General features: G+C 33.4%; 1 protein-coding gene across 2 annotated transcripts; it reads right to left on the bottom strand.

Moving 5' to 3' along the window:
* Nucleotides 1-1,385: 1,385 nt before the first annotated feature.
* LOC147386649 (putative inactive receptor kinase At5g58300) lies at nucleotides 1,386-9,696 on the bottom strand. Of its 2 annotated transcripts, none has more exons than XM_086423034.1 (4): nucleotides 9,229-9,696; nucleotides 8,787-8,873; nucleotides 3,009-4,343; nucleotides 1,386-2,281 (listed from the first exon to the last, which is right to left on the bottom strand). In XM_086423034.1, the coding sequence occupies exons 2-4, from the start codon at nucleotides 8,848-8,850 to the stop codon at nucleotides 1,653-1,655; spliced, it is 2,028 nt and encodes a 675-aa protein (XP_086279160.1). In that variant the 5' UTR covers nucleotides 8,851-8,873; nucleotides 9,229-9,696; the 3' UTR covers nucleotides 1,386-1,652. The 2 variants fall into 2 exon arrangements, with proteins under 2 accessions (XP_086279160.1, XP_086279161.1); XM_086423035.1 differs by having other exon boundaries at nucleotides 8,787-8,866; nucleotides 9,230-9,696.
* Between the last annotated feature and the right edge of the window lie 10,438 nt (nucleotides 9,697-20,134).

Raw genomic sequence — 20,134 nt, 5'->3', positions numbered from 1 at the left:
ACCCTGGTCAAAGAAGACTTTGATTAGCAAAATACCTTAAGAGGCATAGGTTTCTTCAAGAGATGTTGATCCTGATCGAAGATAAGAAACAAATAAAATAATCTAATTATCGCATTTTTTAAATAAATAAATTAAAAAAAAAAAAAAAAAAAAAGAAATCGAATCATATTCATTCCTTTAGTTGATTTCTTTTTCATAGTTTAATTTTAATAGTGGTGATTTCCACTTACTTTGCTTCATCGCTCACGGACCTTCTGGTCTAAAGATTTAGTTGAGAAAGGAGAATGGTCGATTTTGACCGAAAAATTAAGCTAGGAGATGCATGCTCATTACAGCGTTTTATTTTGTAACCTCGACTCTCGGAGTTTGAAGCCCCTTAAACTCTAATCCTTCCTCCAATTGCTAGCTCCTTATTCTCCCTACAAATGGTCTGACTCTCATTTTTCATAGCATTTCCCACCCACAGTTTTGTTCTCATATGAGTAAGCAGTTGATACATCTCTTGCATAGGGTCCCCTCTAGGACAAGCTCATTCTTCCTAGTTTTACCATACTAGAGCTAGCTTTCCGATAAGAGTTCCCACGGACATTAGTATCTACCTTGAGATTAGTACTCTAATGATAAAGTCCTTGCTCAACATGTTGAATGTTACTAGGTGTTTGCTCCAAACCCTCTATCGGCCAAGTTAAAACATAGAAGAGGATTTGTTTTCTTAGAAAATGTGTACCATTTCCTTTTTCTTGTTGAGCTAATCATCAAGAAACCTTTCCTGATTTGGTTTCTAAATTCTTGGCAAAACCAGTACACCATGGTGGCCTTGATTTTCAGATATTTGACCTTATCATGTAAATAGAAACTTTCTAAAACAGTTTCCCAACCATCCAAGGGATCCATCCCCTATGATGCCCTGAGATCTGACTCTACAGCTGTCTCCCTGAGACACTGCCTCGGAATTCCCACTTTAGGATGTATGAATTCCTATGCTGCGCAACTTTCACCTTGCTTGTTCTTCGTTCTAACCTGATTGATCGGCAAGCATCGAATCAATGTTGAGGCGCACATTGATATCCCATTCATGGGGTTGATCTTATAAGGAATTCATTGGGGAAGAAAAGATTGGATGGGAGAAGAAATAATCATGTTTATACCTGTATAAATCTTGATGATATAATCTTGTTCATTTTTCTCATTGTTGAACGAAACGTCTCAAATGTATCAGAAAACTCATTCAAGACAACTCTGTCTCGTTCACAGACGAGACGAGACGAGATGAGAAGTCAAAACGAGTTTTAAAATCATGTGTCCTAACCGTTCATTTCATCAATTAGCTGGGATGCTATAAAAATAATCGTAGAGCTTCTATATATATATGTATATATATGGTGATTATGGTCACTCAAACTCTGATGAATTAATCAATCCGGGACAAGTGTGAAACTGATTGCCATTGAAGCATGTAGGAAGACTTTTTTCCCTGTCAACTACAAGAAATGTTATTAATGGAAGATCTTCAACCAATTCATAATGTAAGAGAAATGAGGTTGTTGTCTACAACAAATCATGAAAAGAATAAAACTCTGGGCAAACAAATGTTTTATAACACTAAAACCCCAATAGAAACACAATTGGTCAGGGTTAGAACAGCCGAGCAATCATGGAGTTTGCACATTCGAACCCTTTGACTTATTCTCTTCAGATGATGGCCGGTTCTCTGAGTCAGATAACCGGATTTCCTCAATCATCCTAACAACTTCATCCATCTTAGGTCGCATATCTGGCATTTTCACCACACAGGCCATGGCAATCTGAAGCATCTGAACCATCTCTTCTTCGATATTTTGATACCTCATCAGCTCAACATCAAACACCTCAGCCGTCCATTCCTCTCTAACAACCGACTGGACCCACCTAGGGAGATCAACCATGTCATCACGCCCCGGTGACTGGAGTGGAGCTTTTCCTGTGAGCATCTCGAGGAGGAGGACCCCGAAGCTGTACACATCTGACTTCTGAGTTGGTTTCCGAGTTTCAATTACCTCAGGAGCACGATAGCCTGCACTTCGAGATGGGGTTGCAGGGAAGTTCATGAGAGGGGTAAGGCCCAAATCTGAGATGCAACCATCTTGATCTTGGCTCAAGAGGACATTGGAGGACCTTATGTTGCCGTGAGTGAATTTCCCACCACCCGCAGAATGGACATGAGCGATACCCCTTGCACATCCAAGGGAGATCTTTACCCTTGAGTCCCAATCTAGCGGAGTTCTTCCAGTGCCTCTGTTTCCTGTTGGTATCCAAAGCGAAAAAAAGGAACTAATCATTAATCTTAATCGACCACATAGATAGATAAATATGGACAGAGAGCGAGAGTCAAGACAAGTAGATGGTGTGATGCACATGGTTTTAAATATGTCCAAGACCACAAGTCATCTCAGTATCGTTCATCTATGGGACAGATACACATGGTGTCTCAGCCTTCACACCATCTCGCAAGATAAACGAGATGACTTGGATGATATTTTGAAAATCTTAGCCAATTAAGTGAAACTCGGCCGAGTCAACCGGGATTTTGTAGATTTCGATTAAAATAATTAATTTTTTTAGAGTTTAAATATTTATTATATAAATAAAACATGATTTTATGAAAAATCATCTTGTAATCTACCTTATTCTATTAAAAAAATTATAATTATTTTCATTTAAATATTAATATATAAATAGAGTTAAACGGTTTATCTCATCCGAGACAACTCGGTCTCATCCATGGATGAGACCAGAAGTCAAACCGAGTTTTGAAACCATGGTAGTGGTGCAGTGTGCGGATATATAGTAAGGAATTAATTGTAGGTTCTTGTTTGAATTTCCTTTTATTCTGCAGCAAGTGCACGTCCACACTGAGAACCAAATGATCCCAAACTTGATTAACTCAAATTTTGTATTTTAAACTTTTTAAGTGGCATACATTGAAATGGAAAGAATTGAAGGATAAGGTAAAGCATAGCATAGCATACCATGCAAGAGTGAAGACAAGCTGCCAGCCGGAATGTAATCATAGACAAGGAGCTTCTCATCTTTGGAGTAGTAATAAGCACGGAGGGGAACGACATTAGGGTGCTGACCGACCCTCCCCACGATTTCCATCTGCTGTTCGAACTCTCTCTTCCCCACCACCACTTCTTTCAATCTCTTCACCACTACAGTTGTACCTTCTTCCAAGGCAGCCTTATAGGTTGTCCCATAACTCCCCTTCCCCAGCACTTCGGCTGAAGCTCTCAATAGATCCTCAAGATCAAAGTTAAAAGAACAGCCCTCAAAGAAAGTCAACTTATTCTTCTCAGCTTCTTGCACACCACTCCCAAACTCCTCCATAGGCTTCTCACTCCTTCCACCACTAGGGCCCTTCCCTTTCAACACATTACGACCACCTGCTCCATCTTTTCTTCTCTTCAAAAAACATACTAAGATCACTAATGCTAAAAGAATGAGCAATGCAGAGCCCCCAACTGCAATGGCAATTATAGCCCCAGTGCCAAGTTTCTTCTGTTTATGAGGGACTGTTGGTGGTGGAGAAGGTGAAGGGGAGATTGGATAAGGGCATTGACTCATCAGAGGTGGTCCACATAAGAGAGAGTTTCCGATAAATGAAGAATTTGGGAACTTTTCGAGGGAAAACGGAATTGAGCCATTAAGATTGTTATAGCTAAGGTTCAAATGCTTGAGCCTCGGTAGCTTAAGGTCAGGAATGGGTCCAGTCAATGAGTTGTTCTGAAGGCTCAATCCAGTAAGCCTTGTCAAATTCTTAATAACAGGAGGAATGATTCCTGAGAAAGTATTGAAAGAGAGATCGAGTAAGTTGAGTTGAGGGGAGAGAGAGGAAGGAATATAGCCAGAGAAGTTGTTATGTTGGAGGAATAGAGAATGAAGAGAAGGAAGAGAGGATATGTCAGAAGGAAGACTCCCACTAAGGCGGTTGGATCGTAGGCTGAGGACTCTGAGAGCGTCAAGTTTTCCAATAGTGTTGGACGGAATTGGGCCAATTAGTCCAGTGCCAGGGAGTCGGAGGGTAAGCACACGGGTACGATCTGGGGTGCAAGTGATGCCAACCCAAGAAGAGCAGATGGGGGTAGTGGGATTCCAATTGAGTTTCCGACCGTGGGGTACAGCAGAAGCGAAGTCAAGGAGTGCTTGTTTGTCAGAATCAAGATCTGCAATGGTTAGAGGAAGGAGAAACAGTAGAAGGAAAATGAGCAGAGGGGATGCTGAATACAAAGAATTGAGGTTTGGGTAGTTCATGAGGAGTTGTCCAGTAAGAGATTTATGGAAGTGAGCTTGTCTTCTTTGTTTTCCTGATTCAATAACAAGAGCAATGGAACAATATTAGCTGAAGGGGAATGAAGCTGGCACATTATTTAAAATAAAAAAAAACATAAAGCTTTCTTGTTTTCTTATTGAGCGTGACTGTAGTAACGCCCCCATGTTCTGTTCTCCCTCTTTAACAACTGCCAACATGGAACTTCCAAATTGCAAAAAAAATACATATATCCTATGCAACAGTTTTAAAGTGGGGAATAGAAATTCCAAAAGAATGACAGAAAAAATAAAGGGTAAATTACTTAATAAACCCAGCCGGAAGTATTTATTTCTAAAAATCTCATAATTTTTCCACGATATCTTTATAGTTCATTTAATACATTATATTTCTGTCTTAGTGCCCTCTCACTCCCTCTCAATTGGTGAGATCGACCTTTTACAACTTTCAAGATTAAAGAATATAAACCACCAAGATAATTGATTCAAATTGGCAACATCAACGTTGTAATAACCATCAATCTCAATGTTCCAACATGAATCATCAAGATCAACGATTCAAATAGTAAAAAATATCGACAATTTGACTGGTTGATGATCTAATGATTCAAATCGTCAATCTTGAAAATTTTATTTCACTGCTTTGTCTGGTGAGGGGCATTTAGAAAGAAAGATTTTTACTAAATGGGTAGTTAAGGTAGCATTTAAGAAGGCACCCTCAACCCATGATCTATTAAATAATTTTTCCAAAATAAATATGCTTGGTGTTCACCTTCGAGATCAAGAATAGGGTTGACCCAAAAAATAATATACTAAGGCCCCTTTTTTGGGGGAAGTTGAATGGGGTTGGGACGCAGATCATCTGTAGAACATGATTTCTATAGCACAGATCCAACGATTGAAAGAACACCATATTAGACATGCACTTAGATCCCACACTTAAAATATTGGGTGTTCAATAACTGTTCATTTTCAAAGACATGGATCTCGAGGAAAAAAAACATTTTTTTCTAATTTTTATTTTTATTTTAAATCAGATCTAAATCATGATCACAAGAGGTTGAGATGTTAAATCAGATCTAAATCATGATCACCATTGGATCTATGAACCGTACGCTATAAAGGATCTGCTTCCTTGGAGACGTGGGTCACTATGTAATAAATGAGAACCCCTCCTAAAGCAAAACACCAATCTGCCCTCATTCATTTACCATGGTTTGTGAGAAGGCAATTTTTTTCTTTAACAATGGAACTCTTTAACTTTTTACATGAATAAGAGCCCTATGTGAAAAATATCTTCTTCTCTTTTAATTTTTTTTATTTAAAAATTCTTATGTGCTAGGTACATTACGAAACTTTCCTTAATAAGAGTAAAGAAAATATTTTTCATTAAAAAAAAAAAATTCAAATAAAAGATGTGTTTATTTTAAAGGCAAATTACTTAAAGGACCTTGTCGGAGGGATTATTTTGGAATAGTACCTAAGTTTTGAGTTGTAGCTTGATAGGACATTTAGAAACTTTTTATTTCTTTATGGTCCCTCATTATTGGCAACCTCACCACTTTTTATTTATTATAGAGTTCACCACTCAGTAAAACCCACCCACTTTTGATTTTTGAATTTTTTTCGACTAAAATACATGAAAAGATCAACTAACAACTCGAGATAATGACTTGTTTAATGACTTCAAATCAAAAAAAAAAAAAATGTTCTTGGTCACTTTTCATCCCAAAACTAAGAAGAAACAAAAATGTGAAAAAATCCTAATTTTTTAGGTACACCTTAAAAAGATTTGAAAAACCCTTGAAAATGGTTTGTCCTTCCTTCTTAAATCCTTTTCGACAAAATGGCGTCTCCAAAACTCAATTGAAATGCAAAAAATCCAATTTGTTTGAATGAAACCAATGAGTTTGAAAGGTTAGCACATTCAATGGTGAGAAATGTGGGAGAGGAGGTCCATCATCTAAAGAAACGAAAAGTTACTGGATGAACTATCAAGAGACCGTCCAAAAACATAGGGAGTACTTAGAAATAAGTCCCTCTGTCAGGGTCTTTAAGTAATTTTTCCTCGTTTTAATAGTGAGATGCACATGGGCGTAAATGATTGATAGCAACAGTGGAATGGCACTTTCGTGAATTAGGCAACGCAAGCTATAGTTGTATCGTTCTGAACAAATTAAGCATTAAATGAAACAGCTGTCCTTGAAATGAAATTACATAATTGCCCTATGCAATAGTAACATCATATTATCAGAAGGTTATATAGTTTAATAGTTTTTATTTAAAGATAGAAGGAGAAGAAGATGAGAAAATCATGTTGGCTTCCCACTTATTGTGGATTTTGAGGTTCGGGACCATCATCAACCTGTTCCTTTCTTAATTATAGTTTCTGCCGAAAAGATATTCGACTCTTAGGCGTAGTTTTGTTGAAGTGAACAGAAGAATATTTAAAGTACTTTGAACCGAAGATGTATAACATTAACACAACAACTCCATAAATATCCAGAAACTATTGGCTTATGTCTTATGTCCTACACTTTTAATAAAGTTAATAAAATAAAGGGTGATTTTGACATACCCTTATCTTTCGATGAATATTAGAGATTACCCCACATTTTCAAATTTATGACTTAGATCACTTGACTTGAGATCAACAACTACTTTTCAAAAGGTTGAAATACCATTCCAGTTAAGTCATGCTTACGTTTGAGAGGATAAGAAATTATCAAAGGATTAAAATACCCTCGCAATTAAAATCTAATAAAACAATTAAAATCTCTAATATTAAAATTAGTATAAGACGTCGGATTTAGGACATGAGATTTGAAAGTCTTGAATTTTCTTTTTTAGAAAGCTTGTTATCATCTTCAACCTCTCATTTTGATAAATACTAAAATTCTTGAGAAAATCAATCATCATCCACTAATTCTTTACATGAATTACACAATATAAAAGATTTAAGATCGATTCACTATCTCATTTTAAGCACACGTAATCTCAAAATCATAATGATGGTTGAAAATCTAATATTTTTACATCTTTTTTGTAAAAAAAAATTTATTTTTCACCTAGAATTTTAAATTTAAAATTTGAAAGTTCATTATCCATTCCTTTTTTAGGCCTTTGTTTTTAATTATTTATTAAATCTGATGCAACCATGAAATTGTAACTTTCAAAAGACGTTAACTTCAACAAAAAAAAAGATTGGAGAAGATGAATATGTTATGAAAAACACTTTCCTTAGTAAGAAAATTTCCTAACCTCGTCATCTCTTGTGGCATTCGAAAACACGATTCAACGTCACATGGTGGTTGTACATAACAAAATTTTAAGAACTTTGAAAAAAAAATTTCATAAAAACAAAAGAAAAAAAGTCATCTTTAAGTCTTTTGACAAGTACTTATTTACGAATTAATTTAATGTGAGGTATTTCAAAAGTGTGAGGATATTTAAGTCTTTTGACAAGTACTTATTCACCTAAACGTCATCTTTTGTTGGTCCCTCATTAATGACAACGGTCAAGTCATCAATTTGAAAATGTGGGGGTATCTCTAATATTCATCAAAATGTAGGGTATGTCAAAATCACCCTAAAATAAATATCATAATAACACATAAATCGACTAAAGTAAGATTTGTTTTGAAAAAGGAGACTGCTTTTTCTCTGTTTGATGCTGTTAGACTTTGCAAAGGCTTATATTCTTCTAAGTAAATGTTTGAAGTTCCTTTATTCCTTTTTCTTTTTTCTAATTAAATGAGAAAGGTATTTATGTAAAAAATTAAAATTAAAAAAACATTTAAAAGCAACCAATTATTTCCAGATGGGAAGGAAAGCTAGTCTATTTTATCTCTTTTTAACTAATACAAAACTTAAAAGTTGTTTAAAAAGACATTGTTGAGTCTTAAAGCAATTAAATATTCCATTATGGCACCAAGAGGTAAAGCTGTGGAAATAAAAAAGTAAACCCACAAAATCACAATCCTTCCTTTTTTCAAATAAATTGCTATTGGAATCCTATGTCATGTTGGCACCAATCCATAAATCAAATGCGACTATAGTCACAAAGCTCTCTCAATCTTTTCAAAAAAAAATAAAATATTCTTCAAATTAAATCGGAAAATTGACAAACTAAACAATGATCTATTACTTATTAATAGATAACATTGTTTATCTTTAAAATTTTACTTTTTCAACACGATCAAGATAGGACTTTTAATTAGATTGAAGATGATGGATTTTTGTTAATTCAAAATGTATTCCCCAAAGAATTTAAGATTTTTTTTTTTTTCTCTGAAAACCAAATTGAATCCCAAATGAATAATTGTCTTATTTCCAGAAAACATGCAAGTATGCGCCACAAATTGGTGAAAGGCGCAAGTGCGCATGTTAGGATTAACCTAAATTATCAGAAAATAAAACAATTTTGAATTTCAATGGTCTGGGTCAGCTAATGAGAAATTGAAGAAAGAGAGAAAACACACCAGAGACAATTTTTGACTGTTTAGCTCTTAGAATCCAGGGTTGTTGAAGATCCGGATGCATCATTGGACCTCAATATCTCAGCAAATCTGAAATAAGAAGTTCAGGAGGGAAGGAAAAGAAGAGAAGCTCCAGATCAATAGCTACTAATGAAACCCTAGTTTCACCAGATAGAAATTTGTTTCTCATAGCTGAAAAAGGGGGAAAACTAATAACATTTATAGTTCAGGCCTCGAAAGAAACTTTAAATCTCAAATAATTTAGGATACATTAAACTATTTGAGATTTAAAGTTTAAAAGTCAATGTCTCTCTTAAATTTCAGATACATTCGTGGATAATCTCTTGGAGACTTTAGATCTGCCATTAGATCTCCAAAAAACCGAAATTGAAAGCTAAAGAGGTCCAGAACTTCAAATTAATAATACAAAAATATGGATCCAAACCTTGAAATTTCTCGAAAACCTCGCTCACTCGTTCAATAATCCAGACTTGAAAGCTCCTAGTTCGCCATTATTAAAACATCACAAATCTGTCGCATAAAAGGGGAAGTTGAGAAATCACAACTGTCAGATTCCAAACTTCTAAGCCATTCTTTCATGAATGACTACTCTGGTCCAAACTCTGAATCCGCCATTAGAGCTCTACTTAGCTTTGTACAGTCGAACAGAGATGACTGAAACCTCGTGATGCCTCTCTAAATATTCGAGCATTTCTCTCGGGTCGGCAGCCTCAAAGTACGGAATCCTCCATTAAAGATAGAAACCGAACTGCATTTAAGTCTTATTATGTAATCAATGGGAAAGGAAATAAGACTACAAACGAAAAAACGAAGACTCAAGAAGCAGGGAGTGGTTTACATTTTAGAGAGAGAGAGAGAGAGAGAGATAGAGAGAGAGAGAGTTGAGATTTAAGAAGCAGAGCAAGTGCGTGGTTGTTGCGGTGTCTGATTTCTGCCCTAATAAAGAATAAATAAGGAAAATGCTGGTGTCACTACGTACACACTGACGTGGAGGTTTGCACAGGACCATAGAGATACGCGTAAGAAACATCTATCGTTTTCTTCGTACTTCCACGTCAGCACAACTCCTTACAAAATGACATTTTCTTAACTGCAGAATTACGAATATATCCCTGTAATGTAGTGTTTCTTACCGTCTACGATACTTCTATTAAGGGTGCTGATTTCCTAACAAGAAAGTCTTCAATCCATCAGCTGATGTGGCATAGACACGGAATCATAGATTTTTTTTTTCTAAAGATACACAATTGTACATTCCCATAAAAGATGTAGAGTGTGTATCTCGAGGAAAAGGATCTGTGACTCAGTATTTGTACCACATCAGTCGAGTATCGACTGAGTGAAAATTTTCTAGTTAGAAAATCATTATTCTTATATTAAGTGCTACAACTAAAACACCCTCCCCATTCCATGATTTTAATCTGGTTTCGACGTTTCATCTTGTCTTGTTCATGAACAAGATCGAGCTATCTCAATCGAGATATCCAATTTATTTGAGTCTTCTCGGATGAAATTTAAAAAATACCTTAGAATTGAACAAATCATGTCTTTGAGACGACTTGTCAAATGGTCTCATTGACGGACGATATCGAGCAAACTCAAACAAGTCATCTCGATTTGGGAAGAAATTTAAAACTATACTCCCCATCTATTCCCATGTGGTCACTAGTCAATGCACTACTACATTGGAAAGAGTTAGTAAATCCTTGACTAAATTAATAAGATTCCAAATCTTACCAAGCTTTGTGAGCTCACATCTTGGAATAAAAACATGAATGATGTCAAATTCTAAGAATTTAAAAAAAATTAAAAATATATTATTTTTTTATTATATTTTAAAGTTTTGACATGCCCATTTTCAACAACTTGGATTAAGTTCATTTTTTTCTCTCTTTTGAATATGAGATTGTCCATGAAATCTTTAAGGTTGTTGGGTTGGATTCTCAATGTGGCAATTCATGTGGGCCCAATGACTCTTAATAAGATTTCAAATCTTAATTAGTTAGTAAGGAAAGTGTCATTCCACTGAAAATGACAGAAGACAACGCAGTCATACCAAAGAAGGTGGTCTATTTGGTCGTGTGAGGTGTATCCCAAGGAAATCAAGGATCATCCAATGTGCATACTTTCACTTTTAAGATGACACAAAATGCTACTAAATACAAAGTTTTCATCATTCAATATATTTGATGGAATGTTGGGGATAAAAGTTAGGCGAACTCATAAAAATTGCTACTAAATACAAACTATCATCTCTACCCAATCCCTTCAAAACATCATCTTCTTTTTAAGTTTAAATGGGAAGTTCCTCTAAAGAATGTTGACAACCAACCCTTTCAAAAATGTGTTGTGCTTCCAATTGGATGCATGTCTTCAATATGCCATAGTTGTAATGGGTTTAGATACTTACAGCATTTGCAATAGTCTCTATAAAAATATTTTTTAAAATTTATTTTATTGTCTTGTAGTGACTTACATATCCAAAAGATAAAAAGAAATGATCTACCTAGTACTGCGTGAAAACTAAAAAATTCAACAGAAAATTTTGATGGGCAAAGACCCATGAATTTTAGAAACTGAATTTTGATGGTCTAAAATCGTTGAAATTATTGATGTTGACAGCTTAGAACTGTCGAATTTCTCCCATCCTTCATTAATTTGATAGTTTCGGCCTGTTGGAAAATAAAATTTGACAATAAAAAATTCGACGTCAATTCGACCCCTTGGTTCGTTAAATTTGAGTTTTTTCACATTATGTAGAAATCTAAGATAAAAATGTTCAGTTCAGAGACAATGAAGGTGTTAGGCACATTGTTCCTCCCATCCTAAGTGGTTACCAATAGTTAACCATAAGTGAAGTTAGGAAATTCTTTTTAGATTTTGAAAATAAAGAAAACTATAGAAAAAAGTAAAAAGTGAAAGTATTATAGTCTAGTTTTAGAAAATGAAAGATTTAAACTAATGAAAAAGTTAAGAATAAAAGAAGGTGCTTGCGGGAATTTTTTGTGAACATAAGATTTTTGTGAGAATCCACATAGATTTTACCTTCTTAGATCTTAAGAATTTTTTAGAGGGTTATGTGCTCACTTGGGAGCACCCTTTTATTAGTTTAACCTTTAAGAGTTGTCCATGAAAAGATTATGGACCTTATGTATGAGTTGTGTCCTCTTTGGAACTATTTTTTATTAGCTTAGAGTTAGATGTAGGTCTAGGTAGATCCCCACCTTTGACCCATGGCCATTTTAGAGAAAACATTATGATGTGTGTGCACATAGTGTATGCATGTAATAGACTTAAAAAGAAAAAATCACCTTCAATGAGATATTACTCTCTAACTGTTAAGTTATTAAGAAAGAAAACAAGATAGTCTCTATTATAGGAATCAAAATTTGCAAGGGAATTAAATAAAGTGTAAAAAAAAAAAATCTAAACTAAGAATTTAAAGCTTGCAAGGAAAGTAATGAAAAAGGACCAACTACTCTAATGCACTTATGGAGTTTATTGAGGACTCATAGGAGAAGATTACTTCTAAGAGGTTGTATTCTCTACCTCCAAGCTTCAAACTAAACAAATTAAGATCTACATTGATAAAAATAAAGAAAGCTTAAAAATAAACTTGCTTAAATGTAAAAAAAAATAGGGAGTAGATAGAAGAGGAAGGTTTAGAGGGGTATTACATAGAAAAAAAATCAAAAAGTTACAACTAGACCCCACCTTGATCTTTTCTTTTTCTTCTTTCTTCTTCTTCTTTTTCTTCTTCTTGGTTAGAATTGCTTAGGTGTTTGAGAAAGGATTTGAATAGATTTTTGATAGGCTAGAGGGCTTTTAGGAGAGACTTGGAGATAATTTTAGATCACTTGAACTCTTCTTTATTTGCCTTGGAAAATGGTCATATTCATAGGATTTTGGAAAATCCTTGAGGATAAACTTGTCCTAATTAATCATAGAGTTCTCAACATTTTCAATGAAACCTTAATAGAAAATCCAAATTACATATCTTCTCCTTGGCTTTGATAATTTTTACACTTATAGATCTCACCAATTATGATGATCAAGATGATAAGATTGTAAAAGGCAACAAGTTCTAGAAAATTCCATAAGAAGGTTAAAAAGTTCATAGGTCATTGGCTTTAGGTCAAATCCTAAAAAACTAGGCTAGATGGCATGTAAATATGGATTTGAGTGTTGAACGTTAAGATCATTTAGCTTAATTAACTTTTTATAACCTAGGGTTAATAATGTTTTTGCTTATAAGTTTTAGAGAATTCTATAGGTTGGGCAAAGTTGTCAAAATCTCTTGAACTTGGTCAATTTACATTGAACCTTCTAAGATTGAAGATAAGCTTGGGGGGCATAAGGGTAATCTACCCAAGTTTAGTTCTAACAAAATAGGGTTAGGATAGTAATTACATTCATGTGGGGATCAATTTGACCAAAGGTCTTTATTAAAAGAATAGGAAAATTACAAAAAGACCAAGGTGGTGGGATTATTGAAGAGTTAGAGGAAAGGTAAAAAAATAAAATGGATGGTTTCTTAGGAGAAAAGTCACTAAAGAGAGGGTTTAAAGGCTAATTATCCTTAAGAAAATTCAAGCACACATGGGCTTGTAACTACCCAACAAAATTAGCCTTGGGTAAATCAAGGCATGAACAAAAATATGCAGGGTTGTGGGTCCCCTTTGGACGAGGCAAAAAGTGTTTTTGGCTATAGGTCACCCTTGGCCAAGCAAAAAAATAAGTCTGGCCAATGATGAGGTACAATCAAGCTTAAATTTAAGTTTGGCCAAAGATGAGGTACGGTCAAGCTTCAATTCAAAATTGAAAAAACATGGCCTTCGAGCCTTGTGACTATTTGAAAATTGGGTTGTAAGCCCTCTTGAAATACACCTTAGATCAAGCCCCTTCTCAAAACGTTTTCGATGCTTTAGGGCTCGGCCTAGGCAAAAATTGGGTGTTTACTAGAAACTACATTGTTTATAGTGTTTACTAGAAACTACACAAAATTTATTAGCTTTGAATAAATAGGTTGATTAAAAATCAACCTTTATCAAAAGGAAATAAAAGAAATATAAATTAACTTAGAGCATTGTTTTGAAAATTTCGAGGGACGAAAACATCATCTAAAGATGTTGAATAAATAAATAAATAAATTTAAAAAAAAAATCAGATAAACACTACCTCCTACAAGGCTTCTGATGTTATTTAGAAAAGAGATGTATGTAACGAAACATTATATACCAAAATAAAGTACATCAGTTTTTTAAGTGATATCCAAAATATAACTAAACAACGTTAAAGAACATTACGGTATCGATTTTATAAAAAATCAATGTCCTTTTTTAGTTTAATTTGTATTTAAAAGGTCAAAATAGACATTGATATTAGTAAAACTCGACGTATTTTTTGATACTTTTTAATAAAATTCACATTTATATTATTATATTTTGTATAATGCAGATTGACATTATAAAACACGAGCATCCCTACAGATTACATACACACATTCCATGACACATCCAGTGCCCAAATCAGCCATTCTCACCTCATTAGTACATGTGATCGGGCATATCATTCTTTTTGTGTTATTAAAAAATGTTGAAAATTTTGTTGCTTATGAGTATGAGACTCTTTTTTAGTTTAAAGGCCTAATAGAGGTCATTACCATAGGTCGAGCCTGTGAAGCTGACATTGAGCTCATCTTTCTTATCTGTCGAGTTACATTTTCGCACAATAATTCGATAGACTTCGATCGATGGTTAAATCATAATGAAAAAATCATGGTTAATTTGAGTTGAGTTATTTGCTTCTCATCCTTCTCTTCTACTATGAAGGCCATGTGTATAATGTTCTAGAGTTTGGGAATCTACACGTGTCGAGGATGTCTCGAGGGCATTTATTAACACTAAGTCTTGTATATAGGTGTCCTTATGATTCTTGTATATGTATATGCATGTGTAAATGAGATTTTTTTATTAGGCAGGGCCCAACTCTTAAGCCTAGTATGCCTCATATGAGATTTTGATTTTTCTTTTAAAAATTGGGCAAAATTCATATCAGACACTTTCAAGGAGAGGTATTGATTCGGTGCCCAGGCCTAGTTGTCACAAAGTCGGACTATGAGTTTAAATTGGCAATGAAAATTTCGGAAAAAATGTTTAAAACGGGAAAAGAATGATAAAAAATGATAAAAATAAAATATACAAAATGTTAAAAGTCATGAAATATATATAATGAAAATTCATAAAATCAAGTTATTATCATTAAATCTCATATTTTTACATTTATAAATCAAAAATTCTATTACGTATCATACCCCACTTTGAAAAACTAAGTAAGTGTTCAATATTTTTTTTTCCTGATAAAAAATTGGAAAAAAACGGGTTTTTTCTGTCACAAAAGAAAAAGTTGCATTTTTTAATTAATTGGCAAAGATGCAAGACTCGTTTAAAAGGTCCACTATATCAAAAAGTCGTCATTTTTTGTTACTATGCTACCAACGTGTTCTTATTAAGAACTTCTTAAGCACACACTCACAATATAATTTTAGTGGTCATGTCACATCAACGACATACACTTAGCATTTGACAAAGTAATTTCAATTGTTTACTTTATTCAACAACATGGAGGTGACTCTTCAACGATTGAATTCTTGGAGACGACAAATTTCAACGAACTCACAATGACTTTTGATCACCATGAGTTTGAGGGGAGATGTTAAAATATTGGATAAGAAATAATGTACTAAAAGTATATTATGATACACCCAATCATTTTTTAGGATTCCATCAAATAATTGAGAATTAAGATAATATGTAATTAGATAATATTACATCTTTTTCAATCCCATCGGTTATAATTTCTTATGTTTTCTACATAAACCCTCCATAATCAAGTCATCAAAGGAGTAAATAACATCTTGGTTCTTAAGAATATATGGGCACCGAGGCCCGACAAGACGCTCAGATTATTTATATATAAGGTGGGGTAAGGGAAGAGAGCGTTTGGTGTGCTGTTTGCTACTATAATTCTTCACCTACTTCGATTCTAAAGTTGGTGAACGAGTTAGTAAAATATGATAACGACCAATAATTAATGTCTAACATTGTCAACAAAACAAGAGCTTCATGCATTGACAGTGGGGTGTTGACCAAATAATCATGTTCTAATGAGTTTGTTTATCTCAAGTAATATATGTAAAATATTGATAAACAGCTGGTTGGAGTAGTTACAGTTAGTGAGGGAAGCGGATCCTATGTAGCACATGGTTCGTGTAGCACCCTGTAGCACAGATCCAACGGTTGAAAGAGTACCACATCAGTCATACACTTAAATCCCATACTTAAAATATTGGGTGCTCAATAATCATTCATTTTCAAGGACATGGATCCGAGGGAAAAAATCTCTTTTTTGATTTTTTGATTTTTATCAATCAAATCTAAATCATATGATCACAAGAGATTGAGATTTCTTTTTCTTTGTCAAGATAATTCGCTCTCATCTGTTGGATTTATGCTACAGGGAGCTACAAGAACCGTGTGCTACAGAGAATCCACTCCTTTTAGTGAGACCCCTCTTTATTGGGGATAAAGGAAGACAAGGGACCACCGTTGTATTTTATTAACTATAATATAGTAAATTACATGTGGAAACTTTGAAGGAATATGCATGTACTACAAAATTTAGGATTTTTGCAACATTAAATATTTTGTACTTAATTTAAATTTTTTAAATAAATACACTTACTATATAACATAGTTTATGATAACACATTGGAGTAGTTTTTTTGCAATGGACTTTTCTAACCTCAATCGACAACATGACAATTGAGATTTGAGGGAAAATGCAAATTTCCTAAAGATTAGTATTGCTTTCTAAGGATTAACACACATTTACCTAAGGTTACGATTTTCTTGGGAATTCCTAACATCCCAATTGTCATACTAGGATTTTCCTTTTCCAATTTAAAACATTAATTTGGAGTACATTGAATTTGCATAAAACCCTTCCCTCATTAAAATATTGAATGTTAAAATGGTATTTTTAATTTTAGGAAATTAATTATCGTGATTATAAGAGTTTGCAATTTCTCCTTTTTATTGTAAAACTTAATAATTATCAAGTTTAAATATTTTATTATGGGGTAATATTTTTTAATACTATCTTCATTTCTCTCCATCCGTCTTTTCTCGTAATAATATATATATATATATATGGGGAGCGTTTGGAGGCCCTAAAGAGTGCCAAACATTTTTCAAAACATGGGTTAGCAATTTTGGAATAGACTGATTTTTTGTGATGATGATCTATAATGAAAAAATCTTCATGAAAAATCAGCTCATTCTGAAACTTTAACCCTAATTTACAATGTTTAGCTCTCTTTAGGGCCTCCAAACGCCACCCTATATATATATATATAAGGGCGGATCAAGAGACATATGTACAACAAAAAAAAGGTTGTTCAAAATATGAGTTAGAAGTTTTGGATTGAGCTAAATTTTTGTGAGGATGTTCTCTATTATGAGAAGATCGTTCTCACAAAAAAATCAGCTCAATCTGAAACTTTTAAGTCCATCAAAAGTAGTTTACAAATTATTAATAAAAAATCAATGATCCACATTCTATATCACTTTTGATGGGATTAAAAGTTTCAGATTGGACTGATTTTTTTTAGGATGATCTTCTCATCATAGAGATCATCATCACAAAAAATCAGCTCAATCCAAAATCTCTAACCCATATTTTGAATTTGTTTTATTATTACATTGTTTTTACATGTCCCTTAATCCTGACCCTAATATATATATATGCTAAAGTTTAAGATCTCATTGGAATGATAAAAATTTTAACAACCTTTGAATTTTGAAAGGACTTAATCTAATTAAAATCTCATTACCCAATGGGCACCCGCAAAGATGGACAGTTATTTTTAAATTAAATAAAGCACTAATTAATGTGAATATACCCAGATAATTCGATACATGTTGACACTGGTTGTGTGAGAGAGAGAGAGAGAGAGTGAGTGAGTGAGTGTGAGTGAGAATATTGTTGGTTGGGATGGGTAGCTAGGTATTAACAGCCAACCTTAAAATGGGATGGGCAGCTTTTAAATGCACAGGCCATAGCTCTGTCGTGTACACACTTCTGTAAACTTGATGGTCCTTCCTTGCTTTCCCACCTTAGAAATATAGCATTCTTTTTCAATAATGTGAATGCACCTTACGTCACTTTCACTGTACCAAGCCAATGAATGCTGCATGTCAGACCACAAAAGTTTTGTGAGGTCAAATTTTCTACTTAAGGTATGTTTGATTGAGGGAAAATATATTTTTTTTTTTGGCAAACAAATGATTTGTTGACAAATCCATTTTTAGGTTTTTTGTTTTTTTATTGTTTAAGTCCATTATGGAAAATTCTGGAGAAAATTATTTTCTATTACTTGAGTGGCATAGAAAAGCAAGAAATATATATATATATATATATATATTATATATATATATATATATATATATATATATATATATATATATATATATATATATAGGGGGCGGTTCAAGGGCCATATGTAAAAACATATGAAAAAACAATGGTTTTTCAAAATATGGGTTAGAGGTTTTGGATTGAGCCGATTTTTTTTGCTAGGATGGTCACTATGATGAGAAGATCATCCTCACAAAAAATCAGCTCAATCAGAAACTTCTAAATCCATCAAAAGTGATTTACAAATTATTGAAAAAAATTGGTAAAAAATCGACAGTCCATATTCTAAATCACTTTTAATGGGGTTAGAAGTTTTAGATTGGACTGATTTTTTTTTTTTTTTGGATGATCTTCCCATCATAGAGATCCTCCTCACAAAAAATCAGCTCAATCCGAAACTTTTAACCCATATTTTAAAAATTTATTAATATTACATTGTTTTTACATATGTTTTTTCATATGGCCCTTGATCCTTGATCCTGACCCATATATATATATAGATAGGGTCAAGTTCAAGGGTCATATGAGAAAACATATGTAAAAACTTTCATTTTTAATAAAATTTTAAAATATGGGTTAGAAATTTTGGATTGAGCTGAATTTTTGTGAGGATGATCTCTATGATGGGAAGATCATCCAAAAAAAAAATCAGCCCAATCTGAAACTTCTAACCCCATTAAAAGTGATTTAGAATGTGAACCGTTGATTTTTTATCAATTTTTATCACTAATTTGTAAATCACTTTTAATGGATTTAAAAATTTCTGATTGAACTGATTTTTTGTGAGGATGATCTTTTCATCATAGTGACCATCATTGCAAAAAATCAGCTCAATCCAAAACCTCTAACTCTTATTTTGAAAAACGAAAGTTTTTTCATATGTTTTCTCATATGGCCCTTGAACCGCCCCCATATATATATATATATATATATATATATATATATATATATATATATATATATATATATATATATATATATATATATATAGGATCAGGTTCAAACGACAACCATTTCAACACACATATAGACAATGTGTTTTGTCTTATATGGGCAAAAATGTTTGGAATGAGCTGATTTTTTGTGAGGATGATCTCTGTGGTGAGGAGATCATCCTTGCCAAAAATCAGCTCATTCCAAAACTTCTAGACCGTCCAATTTTTATTGAAAAATTATAGACCGTCCAATTTTGTAAATCAATTTTGATGGGGTTACAAGTTTTGGAATGGGATGATTTTTTGCCAGGATGATCCCCTCATCACAGAGATCATCCTCACAAAAAATCAGCTCATTCCAAACATTTTTACCCATATAAGACAAACACGTTGTCTATATGTGTGTCGCAATGTGTGTTACAGGAACCCGACCCATATATATATATATATTATTTTCATTTCACTTTTATAATAACTACATAAAAATCATGATAAAATCAATCAAAATTACCTGATTGTTTTGTGAAAATTTTAAAAAATATCCTTCTATAAAATTGCAATCCAACACCACATCCCTTTAGATTTCATGAAAAACTCATATCCAAAAAAATTTCGTCTTGATTTAAGATTTTGAAAATGAGCAGTTGTTGAACTCCCAAATTTAAAACCAAAGTTTAATAGTGAAAAATAATCTTATATTTTTTTCCATAAAGTTCATAGAAATTTTTTCATTACGTGCCTATGTCATTGGATCATGTTTTTAGATGCCACGAGGCGAGCTTAACGAACTTAATATCAACAACTACAAAGAAATCTGTAAGACTGGATTTATTATCAACAACTCACAAAGAGAGATTTAACGATAGACCTAACTATTGCATTTTTACTATAAAAACTTTGTTAGAGTTCCAAAGGAAC

Source organism: Akebia trifoliata, chromosome 14, assembly GCF_017979445.1.
Source record: "Akebia trifoliata isolate Shusen 1 chromosome 14, ASM1797944v1, whole genome shotgun sequence".
Classification (NCBI taxonomy): Eukaryota; Viridiplantae; Streptophyta; class Magnoliopsida; order Ranunculales; family Lardizabalaceae; genus Akebia; species Akebia trifoliata.
The sequence above is the reverse complement of the archived record's forward strand: the minus strand, read 5'-3'. Positions and strand labels throughout refer to the sequence as shown.